Source organism: Pseudorasbora parva, chromosome 18 (assembly GCF_024679245.1).
Source record: "Pseudorasbora parva isolate DD20220531a chromosome 18, ASM2467924v1, whole genome shotgun sequence".
Lineage (NCBI taxonomy): Eukaryota > Metazoa > Chordata > Actinopteri > Cypriniformes > Gobionidae > Pseudorasbora > Pseudorasbora parva.
The window spans coordinates 25659149-25675754 of record NC_090189.1 but is presented as its reverse complement, the minus strand read 5'-3'; the positions used below and the strand labels follow the sequence as shown (position 1 = coordinate 25675754).

The window sequence follows — 16606 nt, the reverse complement described above, 5'->3', positions numbered from 1 at the left end:
TGATGTCCGGCCTAGGACAATGTAGAGTCATTAAAAACAAATATCGCCTCCGAGCATAACTTTTTAAATGGTCGAATTTTTTCATATGCCTATATTGTTTCACAATTTTTATTTATTAATCTTTGTGTGGTTCTAAATGTTTAATAGGCTTATATTATTGCATACATTTATATTTTATTATTGTTGTTGTTATTAGGCCTAATAGTATTATTATTACAGATTTCATTTTAAACATTTAATTGGCCTAATACATTTTTTATAGCTAGAAAGCATAAAGATATGTTTCAGTTGTGCAGTGGCTCCCAAAATATTTGGCTACATTTAAAATGGATGTAGACACTCAATGGTAAACTTGTGTGATCTTGATTTTACACATTCACTAGTTGGTTAAAAGTAAATGCCAGAATGGCTCAGAGAAGTGAAGTTAGTTTCTGAGAAAAATGTAAATCTGTTTGCAGATAATGCAATGCCATATTAAGTGTGGCTGAACTGTCCAAATACTTTTTGAGGCCACCGCATGACATGTAAAACACAAAATGGAGTCTTGTATTAATGTATTCCAGAATGTATTTACCCAAATGCCATTACAAAAAATATATTAATAGCCTATTTGGAATTATAGAATGAATAAATGAATAAGACATGTATAGTGCTTTTTTACTAGGCTACTGTAGCTATCCCCAAAATGTTTTGCAATCATATCGTGGTCTCCCATCAACCACCACCAGTGTTAGTTGCTATCCTTTTATTTTTTTAGTGTTTGAAACCAACATAAAGGTGCTGGTCCTATAATTAGAATATCATCAAAAAGTTGATTTCACTAATTCCATTCTAAAAGTGAAACTTATTTTCATTCATTACACACAGACTGATATAGTTCAAATGTTTATTTATTTTAATTTGAATGATTTTAACTAAGGAAAATCCCAAATTCAGTACCTCAGAATTGTTTTTATTTTATTACTTAAAGGGGTCATATAATGGAAATGTGTGTTGGCACTGCCTGTGCACAACCATCCTATAGTGATAAAAATCCATCCAGTGTTTTTTTTTTTTTAAATCTCCGTATATGTTTTTTCCTTTCTCAATTCAAGCCATTTGACTGTGATGTCATACTGTCGCATGCCCCTCCCACGATTGTTGATTGACAGCAGCGTTTTAACACAGACCCGCACCTGAGTGAGCTATCATCATAGTCCGCCATTGATACACTGGAGCAGAATGTTGTCTAACTGATTGCGGTTTTCTGTTCTTGGGTGTAATAACGAACACAGCAGTCATTTTGATGTTCCTAAATCCGAAACACTGAAGACGCAGTGGCTAAGTTGTGTTTTGAAAGGGAATATTCCCCCCGAACAACGTCAATGCTTTTATGATTGCGCGAACTGCAAAGCATTTCTCACCAGACTGCTTTATAAACGAGGGTCAGTATAAAACAGGTTTGGCTAAGAACCTCTCCTGAAGAAAAAAAAAAGGATCAGTACCAGCTATTCGTGTTCCTGCTGCACCTCCAGAAAAAGTGAGTGTAGTTTGAAATGCTTCCACGTAGGACTGCACAATTAATAACATTTCCAGTTTGGCTAAAAAGCTGCTCCTAAAAAAAGGAAAGGTAACAGCTATTCGTGTTCCTGCTGCACCTCCAGAAGAAGTGAGTGTAGTTTGAAACGCTTGCACCCTTCACGATGAATGCGGCTAAAGTTTACAGGGTAAGTTATATTATGACATGCTTTCTATGACGTTCTCAATATAATTCATAATCCCACGTTTACAATGAACAACACGTTATGATTATTGTGTTATTACAAACTATGTACGCTGGTGATAAAGTTAACATGGATGTGGTACAGTGTTGGGGTAGTTACTCAAAAAAAGTAATTAGTTACTAGTTACTTCTGTAAATTGTAATGAGATTACTTTACTAGTTACTGCATTTTAAAATTAACCTCACTACTTATTACTTTCCCGTTTTTTAATTAGAGTAGGCCTACATGGACAGACATCATAGCCCTATCATCACTTAGCCTGTCTGTCAGCAGTGTTTATTGTATAAATGCTTGCAAAATTTCATGTAAAACCATATGAAATAACAATTTCCCTGTCTGCACAAAAAAATATACCTCATGTAAAATCCACAAACAACAGGATAAAGGAGGCTATAATGGGGTCATTTTAAAATGACAACACACAAGTTTCAAAACACAGGCTTTGGGAAACATGAGAACAACTCTTCTCCTGAAAATAAAACCAGCTCTTTATTAGATCCATAGCACACACACACACACACACACACACACACACACACACACACACACACACACACACACACACACACACACACACACACACACACACACACAAAAAGGTCAATGAAAAATATAAAAAAGGTCACTTTGTGTTTAAGAGAGAGAATAAATGTGATTTAAGGCCAATTATTTAAGATAAAGTTGAAAACTCGCTAATTTAAGAACGTGCATTTATTACATGGACAGAGCTAGAAAATAACGTAGAAGTGTTTAAAATGCAACGCCTAGTTCAGTTGAAACGCCCTCTTTGGCTTGTTGTTGATGCAGTAAACTGAATATATGAGGCAAGCTGACTGTTTAAATAAAAGCAAAAAACGCGGTTTTGCGGTTAAAATGCGTTATGCAATTTAACTTTATCTTGAGCGCCTAAGCCGCATCATGCACGATACTATGCAAACTTATGGAAGAGATGCAAGCGCAACAGTCAAACAGTCTGGTAATGTTTACTTTAAAAATGAAAGAAAAGTAGTGCAATGGAATAAAAAAAAAACATCCTGCATTGTCGCATTTAGTTGCCCCTCTCCACGCAATTAAGGTTGCATTCATTGCTATATTAACATGTAAGGTTAAGCCACGTTTCCACCACAGAAACTTTACCCAGGAACCAGGAACTTTGGGTGGTACTCGGTGTGTTTAGACCGCAGGAACCAGGGTCTAAATGAAGTTCCGGGTAAATATTTCCCCCTCCAAACGGCCCTGCTCATGAGTTAGTACTTTTTCAAAGTTCAGGAACTTTCGAGGGCGGGACTTGGGCGCTGAACATGCTAGCCATCTCACGTGCAATGTCCGTAATAGCTGATAATAATATACATTGTCATTTTAAATCTAGCTTTACAAGCTTTCTGAATATGCTGCATGCTGCTGAATCTCCATTTTAGTGCTCTTTTCTGTCGTCGTTAATTACCTCTTTAGTAAACCTATACATAACCAGCAAAAGCAGCACAACTTGAATCTCTTCCATACTCGTTATTCATTTTTTTACAGTCTATTTTTCACCATGTAAACGACCTGACCGATTACTTTTAAGTGTGCGTCCTTCCATGACGTGACAGCGCGCGCCGCGCTCATGTTGACAAGAGAGGAAAGTTAATTTTTCTGAGATTTTTCTAAACTTTTTATTTCGTAAGCTATGAAGATAATGTTGGAATAATAACTGCTTCTGACAGAAGTTTTTTTTTTTTCTGAGATGTTTATTACACTTTACAACAAATAAATAGCTTATTATATACTACTGTATTAGTCCTGGTGGCTGTTAAGAGTTGCTATGGCTACAGTTCACACATTCCAGCTGCTGGAGAAAACAGCGTTGACATTTTTGATGCGGCAGACAAACTGCATGTGACAAAATGATTGCGATTGAAAGTCATCACATGTAAACACCAGATCGGTTTAGATAACGTCTCATGTAAACAGTCCACTAAATCTTTCAATCGCTACACGCAAAAATGATTGCTGTCCATCACTGACTTGGAGGAGCAGTCGCGCGTAGTACATCACTGGACTAATTTGCCTAATCTTCTCGGAACTTTAGATCGCAGTCGAAACGCAGACAGTTGCAGGTCTGTGGGGGAGAAAAGTTCCTGTAAAAATGTTCCTGGTACAAATTGTTCCGGGTAATTTTGGTGGAAACGGGGCTTTACATTCTGTCTTCTTTCCAAATTATCACTGGACAGTAGAAAAGTGAAAATGTTTATCTAAAGTGAAAGTAATGTGAAGATCGCCACTGTCCCCGTCTCCCTCTCTCCTCGCAACAGGAGCTACGTCACTCAAATCGATCTCTATGGCAACGGTGCTCAGGCAAGCACACACGCAGCGCATGCATGAAGCACGTAAACAGATCAAAACTTCACACACAGGAAAACACGACTTGGGTAACGCACAAAAGCGCATTCCTATAGTCTAGTAAAGTAGTGTAGTTACCGATATTTTTAGTGTAATGGTTTACTTTACTTTGTTATGCAAAAAAAGTAATATCGTTACTGTAATTCGTTACTTTGTAACTCGTTACCCCCAACACTGATGTGGTAACACTACACTAAGCTTACTTTTGTAGATGGGTTATATATAAATTCATACAGTTGCACAGATGTGTCCTCAGAGACTCACGTAGCCATTCTTTCCCCTCCTCTGTTGAGAAGGCAATGCGCCCACGTGTCAAATCGCCCCACCGAACAGAGGGGCGGAGTGGGCAAAGCTCATTAGCATTAAAGACAGGGGCGTTTTTAGGATTTTCATTTAAGGGGGGCTTACCCCCCACTGGGGGTAGCCTATGGAGAGAAAAAAATCACACTTTAGTTTAGGGTCCAAATTGCGCTTACTAACATGCATAACCATAGGATATTGGCTGTTAATTATTACGTATAAAGCTAATATTAATACCTTATTGCATGGCCATATTGTAGCAGACATGCATTAATCATACCCAATAATGTTGGCAGGTTTATAATCACCAAGATCCCAAATATAATGGGGGTCCAGGGGCATGGTCCTCCAAGAAAATTTGAATTCTATGATGCATTTTAAGATGTTTTGAAGGCCAATTTTTTTTTACAACAACAGCTTGAAAACCATTTCACAGTATTATTTGTCTTTCTTATCTCCACATCTCTCTTTTTCTCTTGCATCTTGCCCTGTCTTTTTCCCTCATAACGCTGAGCTTTGACTGATAGACTAGTTTTTCCATTTTCGTCAGTGAAGAAAGTAAAAATATGGTTTACATATTAACATACTGATATATATGTTTCATATTTATGAATAATTTTCTTAGACATGTTAATTTACTGTTTATTAAAGTTTAAGTTTATTAAATTAATTCACTAGGCATATAAACACATTCATTACTAATATGACCAATACTGGTTAATGAAGGTAACAAATGGAATTTTATTAATTTACAATATATACAGATTGATTATCAATGCCTAATCTGATGAAAATGGCTGTGTTAATATTTCTTGTTTGTTAATTAGGCTAGGCTACATTATGAATCATAGCATTTTCAACTCAAAATAACTAAATTAGACAAATTATTATTCATTTGCCTGAATATTCTTGCCTATTGTTTAACATTTCTAACTGAAAGCAGCAGCTGTAAAACATAAATGTTTATTTCAACTGCACATTTCTCTCACTTTACGTTATCGAGTTGCGCTGCTAAAATTCGCGCTCATGGCCTCAGCAGTTTCTGTGTGAACATAAAGCCCGCCTACTTTGATTTGATTGGTTTTCTCAAATATTTTGACTGGGAGGAGCGGTGGCAGACCAATGAGGCTCAGATTTACACACACACACACACCTCTGCTTCTGACGTGCGCTAGGTGCCGATGCGGCACGGAATTGAAGAACTCAACACACAGACAGACTAAAATACGGGAATAAGCCTAAGCCTGCCACCAGTTTCATATGTTTTAAAGGTTAATCACAAATTTTTTAGGGGGGTTGAGGCATAAGTTTAGGGCCCCCCTAAAAAGGGCCTAGCGACACCCATGATTAATACACATGCACTGAAATGGCTTGACAGAGCTGTTTTTGACTAGGTAAAATTAGTGTTTGCTTACAGTACTAATGAGAATTTTTAATTAAAGTATATTACAACATTTTAATTTAGACACTAAATAATCATATTAACATAAACAAAAATGGCATTATATGACCTCTTTAAGACCAATACAATAAGGATTTTTAGAAATCTGAAAAGTATGAACATGAAAAGTATGAGTATACAGCACTCAAAACATAGTTGGGGCGTCCTTTTGCCTGAATTAGTTTTGCCTCTCCTCTTCCTCCAGACTCTGGGACCCTGATTTCCAAAGAAAGGAACAATTTGTTTTCATAAGAGAACATTACTTTGGACCAAAAAGCAGCAGTCCTGTCGTTTTGTCTTTAACCCAGACAAGATGCTTCTGACGCTGTCTGTTGTGCTGTCAACGGATATTCTAAATTTGAATATATATTTGAATAGTTTTAAAAAAAAACGAATTTCAAAGGTGAAAATTAATATTAGAATAAAATAATGGGAAAAAAACAAGAAAAAACGCTGCGCGTAGTAGAGGCGTGGCTGTCTGCTTTGCGAGTGGGTGCGCACATGGGGGTTCAGGGATAGGTCACAGGAGTCACACTGGAACAGGTCACAAGAGTCGCACTGTCACTGCTGCAAGTTGACACGTCTTGCATGGAAGATGGCAGAAAGTGCAGAGCCCAACTCAATTGCAGCAGAGAAAGCGATTTTAACTCCAAAATCTAAAAAGCCATGTCTGGTGGCTTTTTAACCGCATGTCACAGTGCGGTTGTCCAAAGTACTTTGGATTTTGGTCGGCAGGAGGTAAAATTGTTGAGCCGCGAGATAAAGTTGTATGCAAGCTATAAGATACAGTTAGCATACCATGCCTCATTTATTTAACATTAAACAGAAACACTAAAGTGTAGGTTACTGTTCTGACTGAAGAGATATTGCATGAATAAAGGATAAATGCACTGCTTTTACTGCTGTGATTATTTACCGTTTCATGTCAAGGAAAAGTTCCACAGCACAGCTCGGAGCGTTGAATATGCTGTAAAACTTCAATTAATATTAATAATATTTGTTTCAATCACTGAATGAAGCCTGCTATATTTGGACGAGTCACGAGTCTTACGACCTTAAATTGCTTGCACAAAACTCTTGATCAGCACTCAAAGTTTGTTCATTTAAACTGTTATGCAGAGAGAGAGAGAGAGAGAGAGAGAGAGAGAGAGAGAGAGATGTCTGCGGTCTTGGCCATTAGATAATTTACTTGTTTTTGTGTAAGTAATACATTGTACAACCTATACAAGTAGTTATGTCTCTTTGTATTAATTTGTCCTGTTATTGACGTAATGCACGTCATTGACAAAATGTGCAACCAGATGTTCAAATAGTTTGAATATTCGTGTTTTTTAGAGGGAATATTTAAACGTAATTTTTCAGCAATTTTGACAGCCCTAATCTGTTGTTCAAGAGTGACTTGACACAAGGAATGTAACAGCTTAAACCTATGTCTTGCATATGTCTGTACGTAGTGGTTCCTGAAGCAATGACTCCAGCTGCAGTCCACTCTTTGTGAATCTCCCCCACATTTTTTAATGAGTTTTGTTTCACAATCCTCAGGGTGCGGTTATCTCTCAATTATATTATCTCCATAGTGGGTTCAATCTTTTTGCCTACTTGATTCCTTTACAGTGTTTGTATTTCTTTTTCTTTTCGACTGATCATAGGCCTTAGTGATCTGAGCTTATGCTGATTCACCTAAAAAAATTAAATAAATAAAAACACCGAGGTACACAAGCTTAGACCAATTAGGTCTATAGTTATTAAAATAAATACCTGTCCTAATTGAAAGAAAACCAGCTGATAAAAATAATTAATCCAAAATATGGCAATTACATAGCATATTGAGAGATTTATAAATATTTTTTCACCACAGTAACAATGTCAAACCATCAAGCCCCCAACCCCCACCCTCCATAAAAAGAGATTGAAAATATATTTTAAAAAGAGATTAAAAAACATTTTTGAAGAGGAAGTTGTTATACCCTATGTGAGCAAAGTCAGTAAGTTTAAGTCCAATGTGACAACAACAACAAACAAATAAAAAAAAATCAATAGTAAATATTCCAAATGTATTTATTTTTTTAAATGAAATAGTTTTCATACTTAAAGGGATATTTCACACAAAAATAAAAGTTGTCATTATCTACCGGTACGTACAAAATACACATTTTCTGGATGTGACATCACCAGTTCCACTCATTTGTGAGTGAACAATCTCTTTCTCAAATCAAAAACTGAATAATATTAAAGACTGGCAGAATGTGTGAATGTCTGTGTATGACTAATGACGAGAATCAGGTGGTATTTGTTTCCTATTCCAGGGTGTAGATGTTCTCCTCCACTGGTCTTCTTGTGCGTATTTCATATATAATGTGTCTGGGCTCCTTTGAGAAACTGAGGTTCAAAACACATCATGGGGATTACACTGCATTTCAAAGAGCATTATAGTATTCTCAAAGTGAATCACATGTACTTACCACCCCCTGTCAAATGCCTTCCCATAAAGGCCACCTGAATCAGAAAATACATATTTCCTTTTAGTTTAGAATATATGTACATCACAACTTAACTAATTCATAGAAATATTCTTTAACAAATGTCCAGTAGATTCATAGCTATACATACGTTTGAAGGTCAGAAGGGCCAGTGCACCCAAGAGGAGCAGTAGCAGACTGAGAGACAGAGACAGCACCGGGATGTTTATCTGAAGTGTGATTCGAGAGATCGGCTCTTCCATCTTTAAATCACAATGTCAGAAGGGTTTCATCATGTTAAGTAAAATGTTCAAATTTTCCTCTGTTCCCTGTCTGGTATTGACAATTACTTGTGGTTGTGTTTGTTCTCCTGTAATCTACTGAGTTTTCCATTATGGATTTATTAATTAAAGACTTGTTTGTTTTATTTACTTCATTCTGCGCATCATCGTAGCCACCACTGTTACAGAATACCAGACCCACAAATTGAGTAGTTATGGACATACTAGCTGTCCAGCTTCTCTGACTGGAGTAAGAGCAGCCATCTCTTGAGGACCACACACGAGAATTCCACAACTGCTGTGCTAAACAGATTTTCAGGACAGCTCTCCACACCTTTTATTTGACCAGCTTGAATGCAGAAACCACTGCATGCCTGCATGGTGTTAGTCCTCAGGGGTAATCCGCCGTGTTTGTGGAGTGGGTGCTGGTGAATAACAGATTGGCATTCACCATTAGCCCTGTGGACGACATCACAAGCCCACCACTGCCCCTACACACTGGATGGGGAGAATGCCAGAGCCTACCACAGATAGTGAGCCTGAGCCTGCCACAATTCATAAGCCAGCTAAGAGGACTGAGCAAGCCATCCCCCCTGAACTTGAGCCACATGTATCCTTTTTGCACAAGAATGAACCGGGTGCTATAGTTCAGAGCCAGTAGTGCCAGTTCTGAGTTGGTCGACCGACGAGCCTTAGAACTGGTTTGTCTTTCCACAGGATAGAGAGCCACCACAGAGCCAGGTATTCCGTCACTGTATGCGTCTCATCTTTCTCGGCAATGCTAGCAATTCAGCGGGAAAAACAAACACACCAGGCTTGTTCAAGATGCAACGGTGCTGCACAGACAGATCAGCGTATCATATCAAAATACAGCATGAGCAATTCAAAAGCATAAGTTTGTATCCTTTCATTGTACTTTGATGTCATACGGCGACACACACATACGGTCTGCACAGCACCGATGCATCTTGAACAAGCCTTTCATCAACAATGGCGAATGTTGTGTTACTATTGATGCCCATTGCTTTACAATCCTACATCGGCATCAAAACACAATGAATCTAACACATTTGTGCAGCCCGCCATAATTTGTATATACAGAGATTACAGTCGAGCAGTTATTAGCTCGATTAGCTGCTATTGCAAAAATGGTGGATCTCAAGTTTGTGTTTGTCTTGTTGGTCACGGTAATTGTCTTGTTGGTTGGTAACCCGCCCCCAGCCCCTGATGCAAGCGGTTCTTACTTCTAGACCAACAATGTTTTGGTGCTACTTAAGAACCACTTTTCCTGGTTCAGAGCTGGTGCTTTGGGTCTGGAAAGACAAAGAACCATTTTGAAACTAGGCTCTGGCTCCAAACCAGCACCAGCACTGCCTTGGTGGAAAAGGGGTAATGAAGAGTCTGGCCAGGCTCCCTCGTCCATTTGGCTGTGCCTTGGTCAGATGTCACTCTTTCAGCTCCACAGGCTTCTGAGCTGTCCGCTGTTATCTGTCTCTCCATCCCTTCTGCTCGGTCTGGCTCCACATTCCTTCCTGCTCCACCTCAGTCCCACTGGCTATGCCTCAGTCATTGTCGTTGCGGTTGCGCCTCAGCCTCCAGAGCCATCAATGTTGCAGCAGCTCATCGGATCTTCAGCTCCATCTGGGTCTGTGTTGTCAACCAAGACTCCACCATGGCTCCTCACTCCCCTGCATGGCTACACTTGCTTCTGGCTCCTCCCCCTGGTTTCTCCTACCACCATCTCCTCTTGTTTCCTGACATTTGCCAGCCCCTCATACACCTCATACAAGCAACCCCCCGCCCCCCATGTGGTTGGGTTTATTCTCCTGCAATCTACTGACTTTTAACTGTTGATTTATTAATCAAAGTCTCTTTTGCGCACCATTATAGCAACAAATGTCTTTACTGTCGATTTAATGTATCGTTTCTGAATAAAATTATTGGGGAGAAAAAATTGATAGATTAATAGATAGAGTACCATAATAATAATGTCCATGTTTCATATACTGTGTTTGAGCACCAGTAACTCACCATAGCCCCAGAATGCAAATGAGTGACATTCTGCCAGGAAATGTCAGGTAATGATGAATCTGCTCCTCTGGACTGATCTGACAGTGATGACACTATGAAATTCAGAGTGAAAGAAAGGAAATTGCTTTTGCAGCTAATGCTGATGCGTGAGACACACACAATCTCTACCCACAAGGGTCTGTGACATTTGAGTTGCTGCACTATGTGGTCTCTACTAAACTGTTGCTAGATATAAGGACTGAAATGCAACTAGTGATTCATCATATATTGTGGTTTGTCTAAGGAAAAACTTGCATGACACTTACTGTGCAAATCAAGTATAAAACTGTTAAGAGCAATCTGCAGAAATAATTTTTTAAGGCAAGTCAAAGGCTTTGCACTGGCCAATTTTAATATTTTGTGCTATTTTACCTCTATGACTTCTTTCAGACTAATAGAAAGAAAGCATCTAAAATAGATATTTAAGTGTATGTTCAATTACATATTATGATCTATTTTCATCTGTAAAATTTAATGGCAATACATATCTTTAAAGGCCATTTTCTCAAAATGATTTTTTTCTCTTGCTCTGCACAAGAAACCTCCATTCATTTGCACTTACATACATCAAACTTTATAATTTTGTTCTTATCTATATTCTTTAGGTTTTTACAGAGGGGTTTCTTCATCGTGATTTTTATAACCATTGATTCTGAAAAATAGGGTGACATTTTTTTCTAGTTGTTGACAGTATTTTATAATTTATGAAGTGATTTAAAAATATATCCAAAATCACCTGTCAAAACCTTTAATATGCCAACAAATTTTGATCTTGGCTTCATCTAATGTTCATGTATCTGTTCTGGAGATTTATGCAAATGAGTGCATATTTAACTACATAATGCATCATATTTACACAAGATTTGACGTACTTTTAATACAAAATATTTATATATCTACCATGTTCATCTGTAGTGTCTTGCATTAAAAATGCCCCTTACCTGTCTGTGTGTCCTGTGGTTCTGTAGTAATCGGGGTGGTGGTTGTTGGAGGCACAGTCGTTGGGGCTTCAGAAATGAACACACATGAACATTTATTCAAATATGAAGCTCTCCAAAAGTTGTCCAATTTTAAAGCACCTGTATTACTTGCCTTTCATGACCGTCAAAGTGTAGGACACCTTCTTATCATTGAAATATCCTTCTATGTCCACTCTACAGCAGTACGGCCCACTGTCCGCCTTCTGTATTCTTTGGATCCCGAGGTCCATTTGTCCTGACAAAACGTCTCCAATAAGCCTGTACCTGTCTGAGACTTTGGAGATGACACCATACTCATCTGTTTGTACAATGATGTCGTTGCACCAGAATGTTCCACAATCCCGTCCCCAGCAGACATGGCTGAGGCCGTGGTGTTTCACTGAGTAATGACATGACAAAATCACCGTGCTGCCCTCCGTCACTTGAAACGCCAACACAGGGCACCTCTCAGCTGCATGGCACAAAAATGAACATTTCTTTAGATACAAATGTGGATACGTTGTATTAGTGCAGTTGATCTTGGTTTTTCAAGGCCCCTCCATTGTCCACAATATTTGAAGTCACATCATGTTAATTTATATAGCACGTTATACAATAGATTGCTTAACATCAAGAAGCTTTACCTTATTAAATATGAAAAACAGCGTCAGTGTCTCATTTCATCAGAAGGAAAACTTCATTTTCTACTATAAATCCACTCTCCAGTGTGTTCATATTTTTACTCACGGACATCTGATCTCAACGGACTGAGAAATGAAACTTTTCTATGTGAAAGAAGGAAGAACCTCCGCGCATACCTACCTATTACATAATCGCCATGGACCAATGGTTGTACAAAAGTGTTTGCCAGCCGTAGCAAACTTTCTGGAAAGTTCCGTTTCAACTGTTTCAAACTCCCAAAACAAACTCCAAACGAAATTCATTTTGACCTGATTTCGTTCGAAATCACATCACATTATTTTGTTTCACAATTTAGGTTTTTTCTACTATATTTTAATCTGTAGCGTACCGTTTTTCCTGCATACCAGCACTTCTCACGTTATTTCATAAGTTTTTGTTATTTTGTTTTGCAGTAATTTGTCAAAAAATTTCTTGAGGTTATAAAAATAAATGTACGATTATCTTCATATCTCATGCTATTTTGTATGTTTACCTTGGCTAAAGTTTTTCGATATTCTTACTTTCAATATTTTTTTTCAGTGTGTTTTCAGTTATTTTAGATCATTAATTCATCATTATAAGGTAAATCTCTCACAACACATAATTTTTTACACCTTACATAATTTTTAATTTTATAGTGCGTTTCTTGCCTGAAATTGTAAGGAGGAGGATCCAGCGAAGGACTGATAACCAGGGAGGAGCAGCCATTCCAGTGTGCTGTTCAGGCGACACTGCCTTGTGCTGGGCGGCACTGGGGATATGCAGAGGAGGACATGTGAAAGAGTGACTGTGTTCTCCAGCTCTGCGCCTGTGACATCTCCAAGAAGGACAGGGGCACTGACCCATCTGCAGTCCTCATCTAGAGGTGGAGTCATGCAGCAAAGAATAGGGCAATTGTGTGATTGAGTTTTATCTGAATATCTTATGTGCCTGTAAACAGGCTCCATGAATGAGTCGGTGGGCCTGCACACAGCACACGCCATGTCCATGGTGGCACATGTGTTTGCTATTGTTGGTAAACAGTGTTCATGCAGTCACAGCTGGCTGATTAAATAAACTAGCGAATTCTTCATCAGACTATGAATTGTCTGAATTATTGAACAAACATGAACACTATGAGTGAGAGCTGGAACAGCTAGAAGACTGTTCAGGTAGTACTTAAATTGTATAATGATTTTGTGATGTTGCAACTAGATAGCTCCCCTTTACGAAAAATATGTTTATTTAAGAGTACTATTAGTAGCCTATACTTCTTTTTAACTAAAAATAAGAAAGTATACAACTTTCGGTTTACTTTTAAATACTTCTCATAAATATACACTAAATTGACAGAAAAGTCTAATCTCCGGTTTCACAGACAAGGCTTAAACTAGTTCTGGACTAAAATGTATGTGTGAGCTGTTTTAACAAAAAACAACTGTCATAATATATATTCTTAAAATATGTCAGCGGGATTGTTTTGTCTCACACCAGCCATTTTTTTTTTTCTAGGGCACGCTTATAAAAGTTACTTAAATGCCCTAAATAAAGTAAGGCCTAATCCTAGTTTAGTCTAAGCCCTGTCTGTGAAACCAGTTTAAGTATTTGACCTATACTTGTAGGCCTACTCAATCTTTTGATAGAGATATAGGCATACTTAAAAAGCATAATTAAGTATCCCAAGTATACTTGGTTTGTAGTTGTGTTTGTTATTCTTTTGATTAAATTAAATTGACTCCCTCCTCCCAATCCCCCCCCCCCCCCACACACACACACACACATATTTTACTAAGTCTTAATTTACATAGTTTTAAAGTAATGCTTCATAAAGGAATCCAAAATGTTCCTAATCTGAATTTTGGAAGTGTACTTAGGTAGCGCAAAAATCTACTTTACTCTTTCCCGCCATGTTTAAATCCTTGTTTTCACTATTAAGGGGAGCAATTATGTATCATCTAAAATAGATCTCCGGATCTAAACACAGGTGACGAAGAAGAAGTTAAAGAAGATTGCTTACACAAAAGTAAGGAGCTGCAACAACAACTATCGATAAAAAGATAAAACTGATAAATCCAGAATAGATTACTATTGATAGGGATGCACGTTACTATTTTTTTCCAGATCCGATCCGATATTAAAAAATCTGAGTATCGGTGGATAATAAAAACAATCGACAACGAATTTGATTATCGATTGGTCGCGTCTGCGCGCTAGTGCCCAGGAAACCATCAGGCAGTCATGTCGCTTTACAGTAGTGAATGAATAACGTTAAAGGGTTACTTCAGCGATTAGCATATGGCTTCGTATCAGTAGAAACCCTGGAGAATATTCAAATTATTGTGCTTTCCCCCCTCATATCTCCCTGAGACGAGAGATTTATGCATTTTATTTCTGGAAAAATTCCTCCTATGATGCAAAATGACGATTTTTGCATCATAGGAGGAATGTTTGCCCAGAGGCTAAAGACTACAGCCAGCAGAGGGAGCCATTTATGCATGTTTTGAATCTGCGCATGGGGGATGGGAGATTACACTCAGCTGGCAGGGAGAGCTCAGCTTGCAGACAGGATCATTTAAACGGAGCTATGGTGTGCAATGTAAGTCTTTTAACTTCTCAAATTCATTTCTATGAAAGTTAAGCTTGCAAAGGCATGAACTGAAACGCGCCAGACTGAACTCCTGTGTGAATGTATGCCGCGAGTGTAGTCGTGATTACCTCAGCTCTCATCACTCCTGCAGTTAGTGCTCAGGGCTGTGAGACTCGCGCGGTGACTCACTCATTATATTGAACAGACACGTTCAGTTTTTAATTGTAGTGTCTCTAACTCAGTCACAGTAATGAAGTTGTTGGCGTTGGGAATGGCCTCACAGGGCAGCGAAGCATTCTGGGAATTGTAGTCTTTCATCCCCATGGGACAAAAATACATTTTCTGTCTTTTCTCAGTCTAGAAGACACCAAATTCAAAAATAATTTCACATTTCTACTACATTGATGACCCAGTTTAAATACAGATTCATCTTCCCAGCGCTGAAGTGCCCATTTAACGTTACCCCATTTGGCATGAAAATCAGCGGAGGACACAGAGTGAAGCTGCTGCGAGAAAGGTAACATAATCCAAAAGCAATCTTTTCCCGTGTTTTGCCATCTCGTGCTTTGACTGATTGTGCTCTTCCTTTGACGTGTTTTCCTTTGCGCACTTACATTAACTTACACGATCATATACTAATATGCTAGAACGCCCCGCGGACAACAAGTGAGTCTTGATAAACTTCACACTTCAGTTCAGCGAACGAACACCGGTGGCATGTGCACAACGCAAAAAACAAAAAAATAAAATAAAAATACAGTTTGCTAAAATATTTTGTTGTTGTTAGACATTAATGTAAATGTAAATAATTTTAACAAAATAAGTTGTATTATACAAATAGCCTACTACATGGATACATTCCCTATTTTGTTTGTTTTCATTATTGTTTAGAGAACACATGGGCAGGATGTGGAATACCCTGCTTAAAATAGATTAAAATGTATATATATATATATATATATATATATATATATATATATATATATATATATATATATATATAGATAGATAGATAGATAGATAGATATATATATATACATTTTAATCTATTTTAAGCAGGGTATTCCACATCCTGCCCATGTGTTCTCTAAACAATAATGATATAGATATAGATATATATGACTAATGTACCCATTTTTCCATATATTGCTCATTCTTGGGAATTCAGACCAGTTCAATCATGGCAACGATAACTTCTCGGAATGATACACCACGTGACCCCGAAAAGAACTAGAGAAAAAGTCCTGCTATTTGGAGGTAAGTGTGGATACCAGTTATTTCCTGTATTTGATAATTCAGTTGATGTCATCATTCAATCTGACAAATGAAAAACAAACAGTGTTTCATTTTGTTCTAACAAATGAAAAATTAGGTATTGGCTTGATCACCTTTTTTGTTTGTGGTAATGGTTTATGGCACAGCCATAGGCGGCGCTAAAACACCCCATCCCGTGCGTCAAACTGCCCCGTTTTCTGTATGGTAACTGTATTATGCTCCTAGTGAACTGGAAGTAGCAAGTGAGTTTTCTACAGCGCTGTGACTTATTGAATAGAGGGCAGGGTTTTACTTCAGTGCTCCTCTCCATCTCATGCTCATAGCAGACTAACAGTTGGAGGGGTGTTTAAGCATTTTAAAACGTAAGACGCCAAACTGCCGTCATCTGAGGAGGAATGCTGTTTCCAGACCGGAAGTTACTTCTCAGAT

General features: G+C 38.0%; 1 protein-coding gene and 1 long non-coding RNA gene across 2 annotated transcripts in view; one reads left to right on the top strand and one right to left on the bottom strand.

Annotated features, from left to right (window-relative positions):
• Positions 1 to 7926: 7926 nt before the first annotated feature.
• Positions 7927 to 13154, bottom strand: timd4 (T cell immunoglobulin and mucin domain containing 4). The gene is made up of 7 exons (XM_067423797.1): positions 12987 to 13154; positions 11789 to 12127; positions 11638 to 11703; positions 10658 to 10749; positions 8497 to 8608; positions 8349 to 8382; positions 7927 to 8265 (listed from the first exon to the last, which is right to left on the bottom strand). The coding sequence occupies exons 1-7, from the start codon at positions 13042 to 13044 to the stop codon at positions 8184 to 8186; spliced, it is 783 nt and encodes a 260-aa protein (XP_067279898.1). The 5' UTR covers positions 13045 to 13154; the 3' UTR covers positions 7927 to 8183.
• Positions 13155 to 15341: 2187 nt separating this feature from the next.
• Positions 15342 to 16606, top strand: part of LOC137046541 (uncharacterized) — a 47335-nt gene continuing 46070 nt past the window's right edge. Inside the window, exons 1-2 of the long non-coding RNA XR_010898995.1 lie at positions 15342 to 15419; positions 16071 to 16159. This is a non-coding gene — a long non-coding RNA (uncharacterized lncRNA). The remainder of the gene's footprint in view (positions 15420 to 16070; positions 16160 to 16606) is intronic.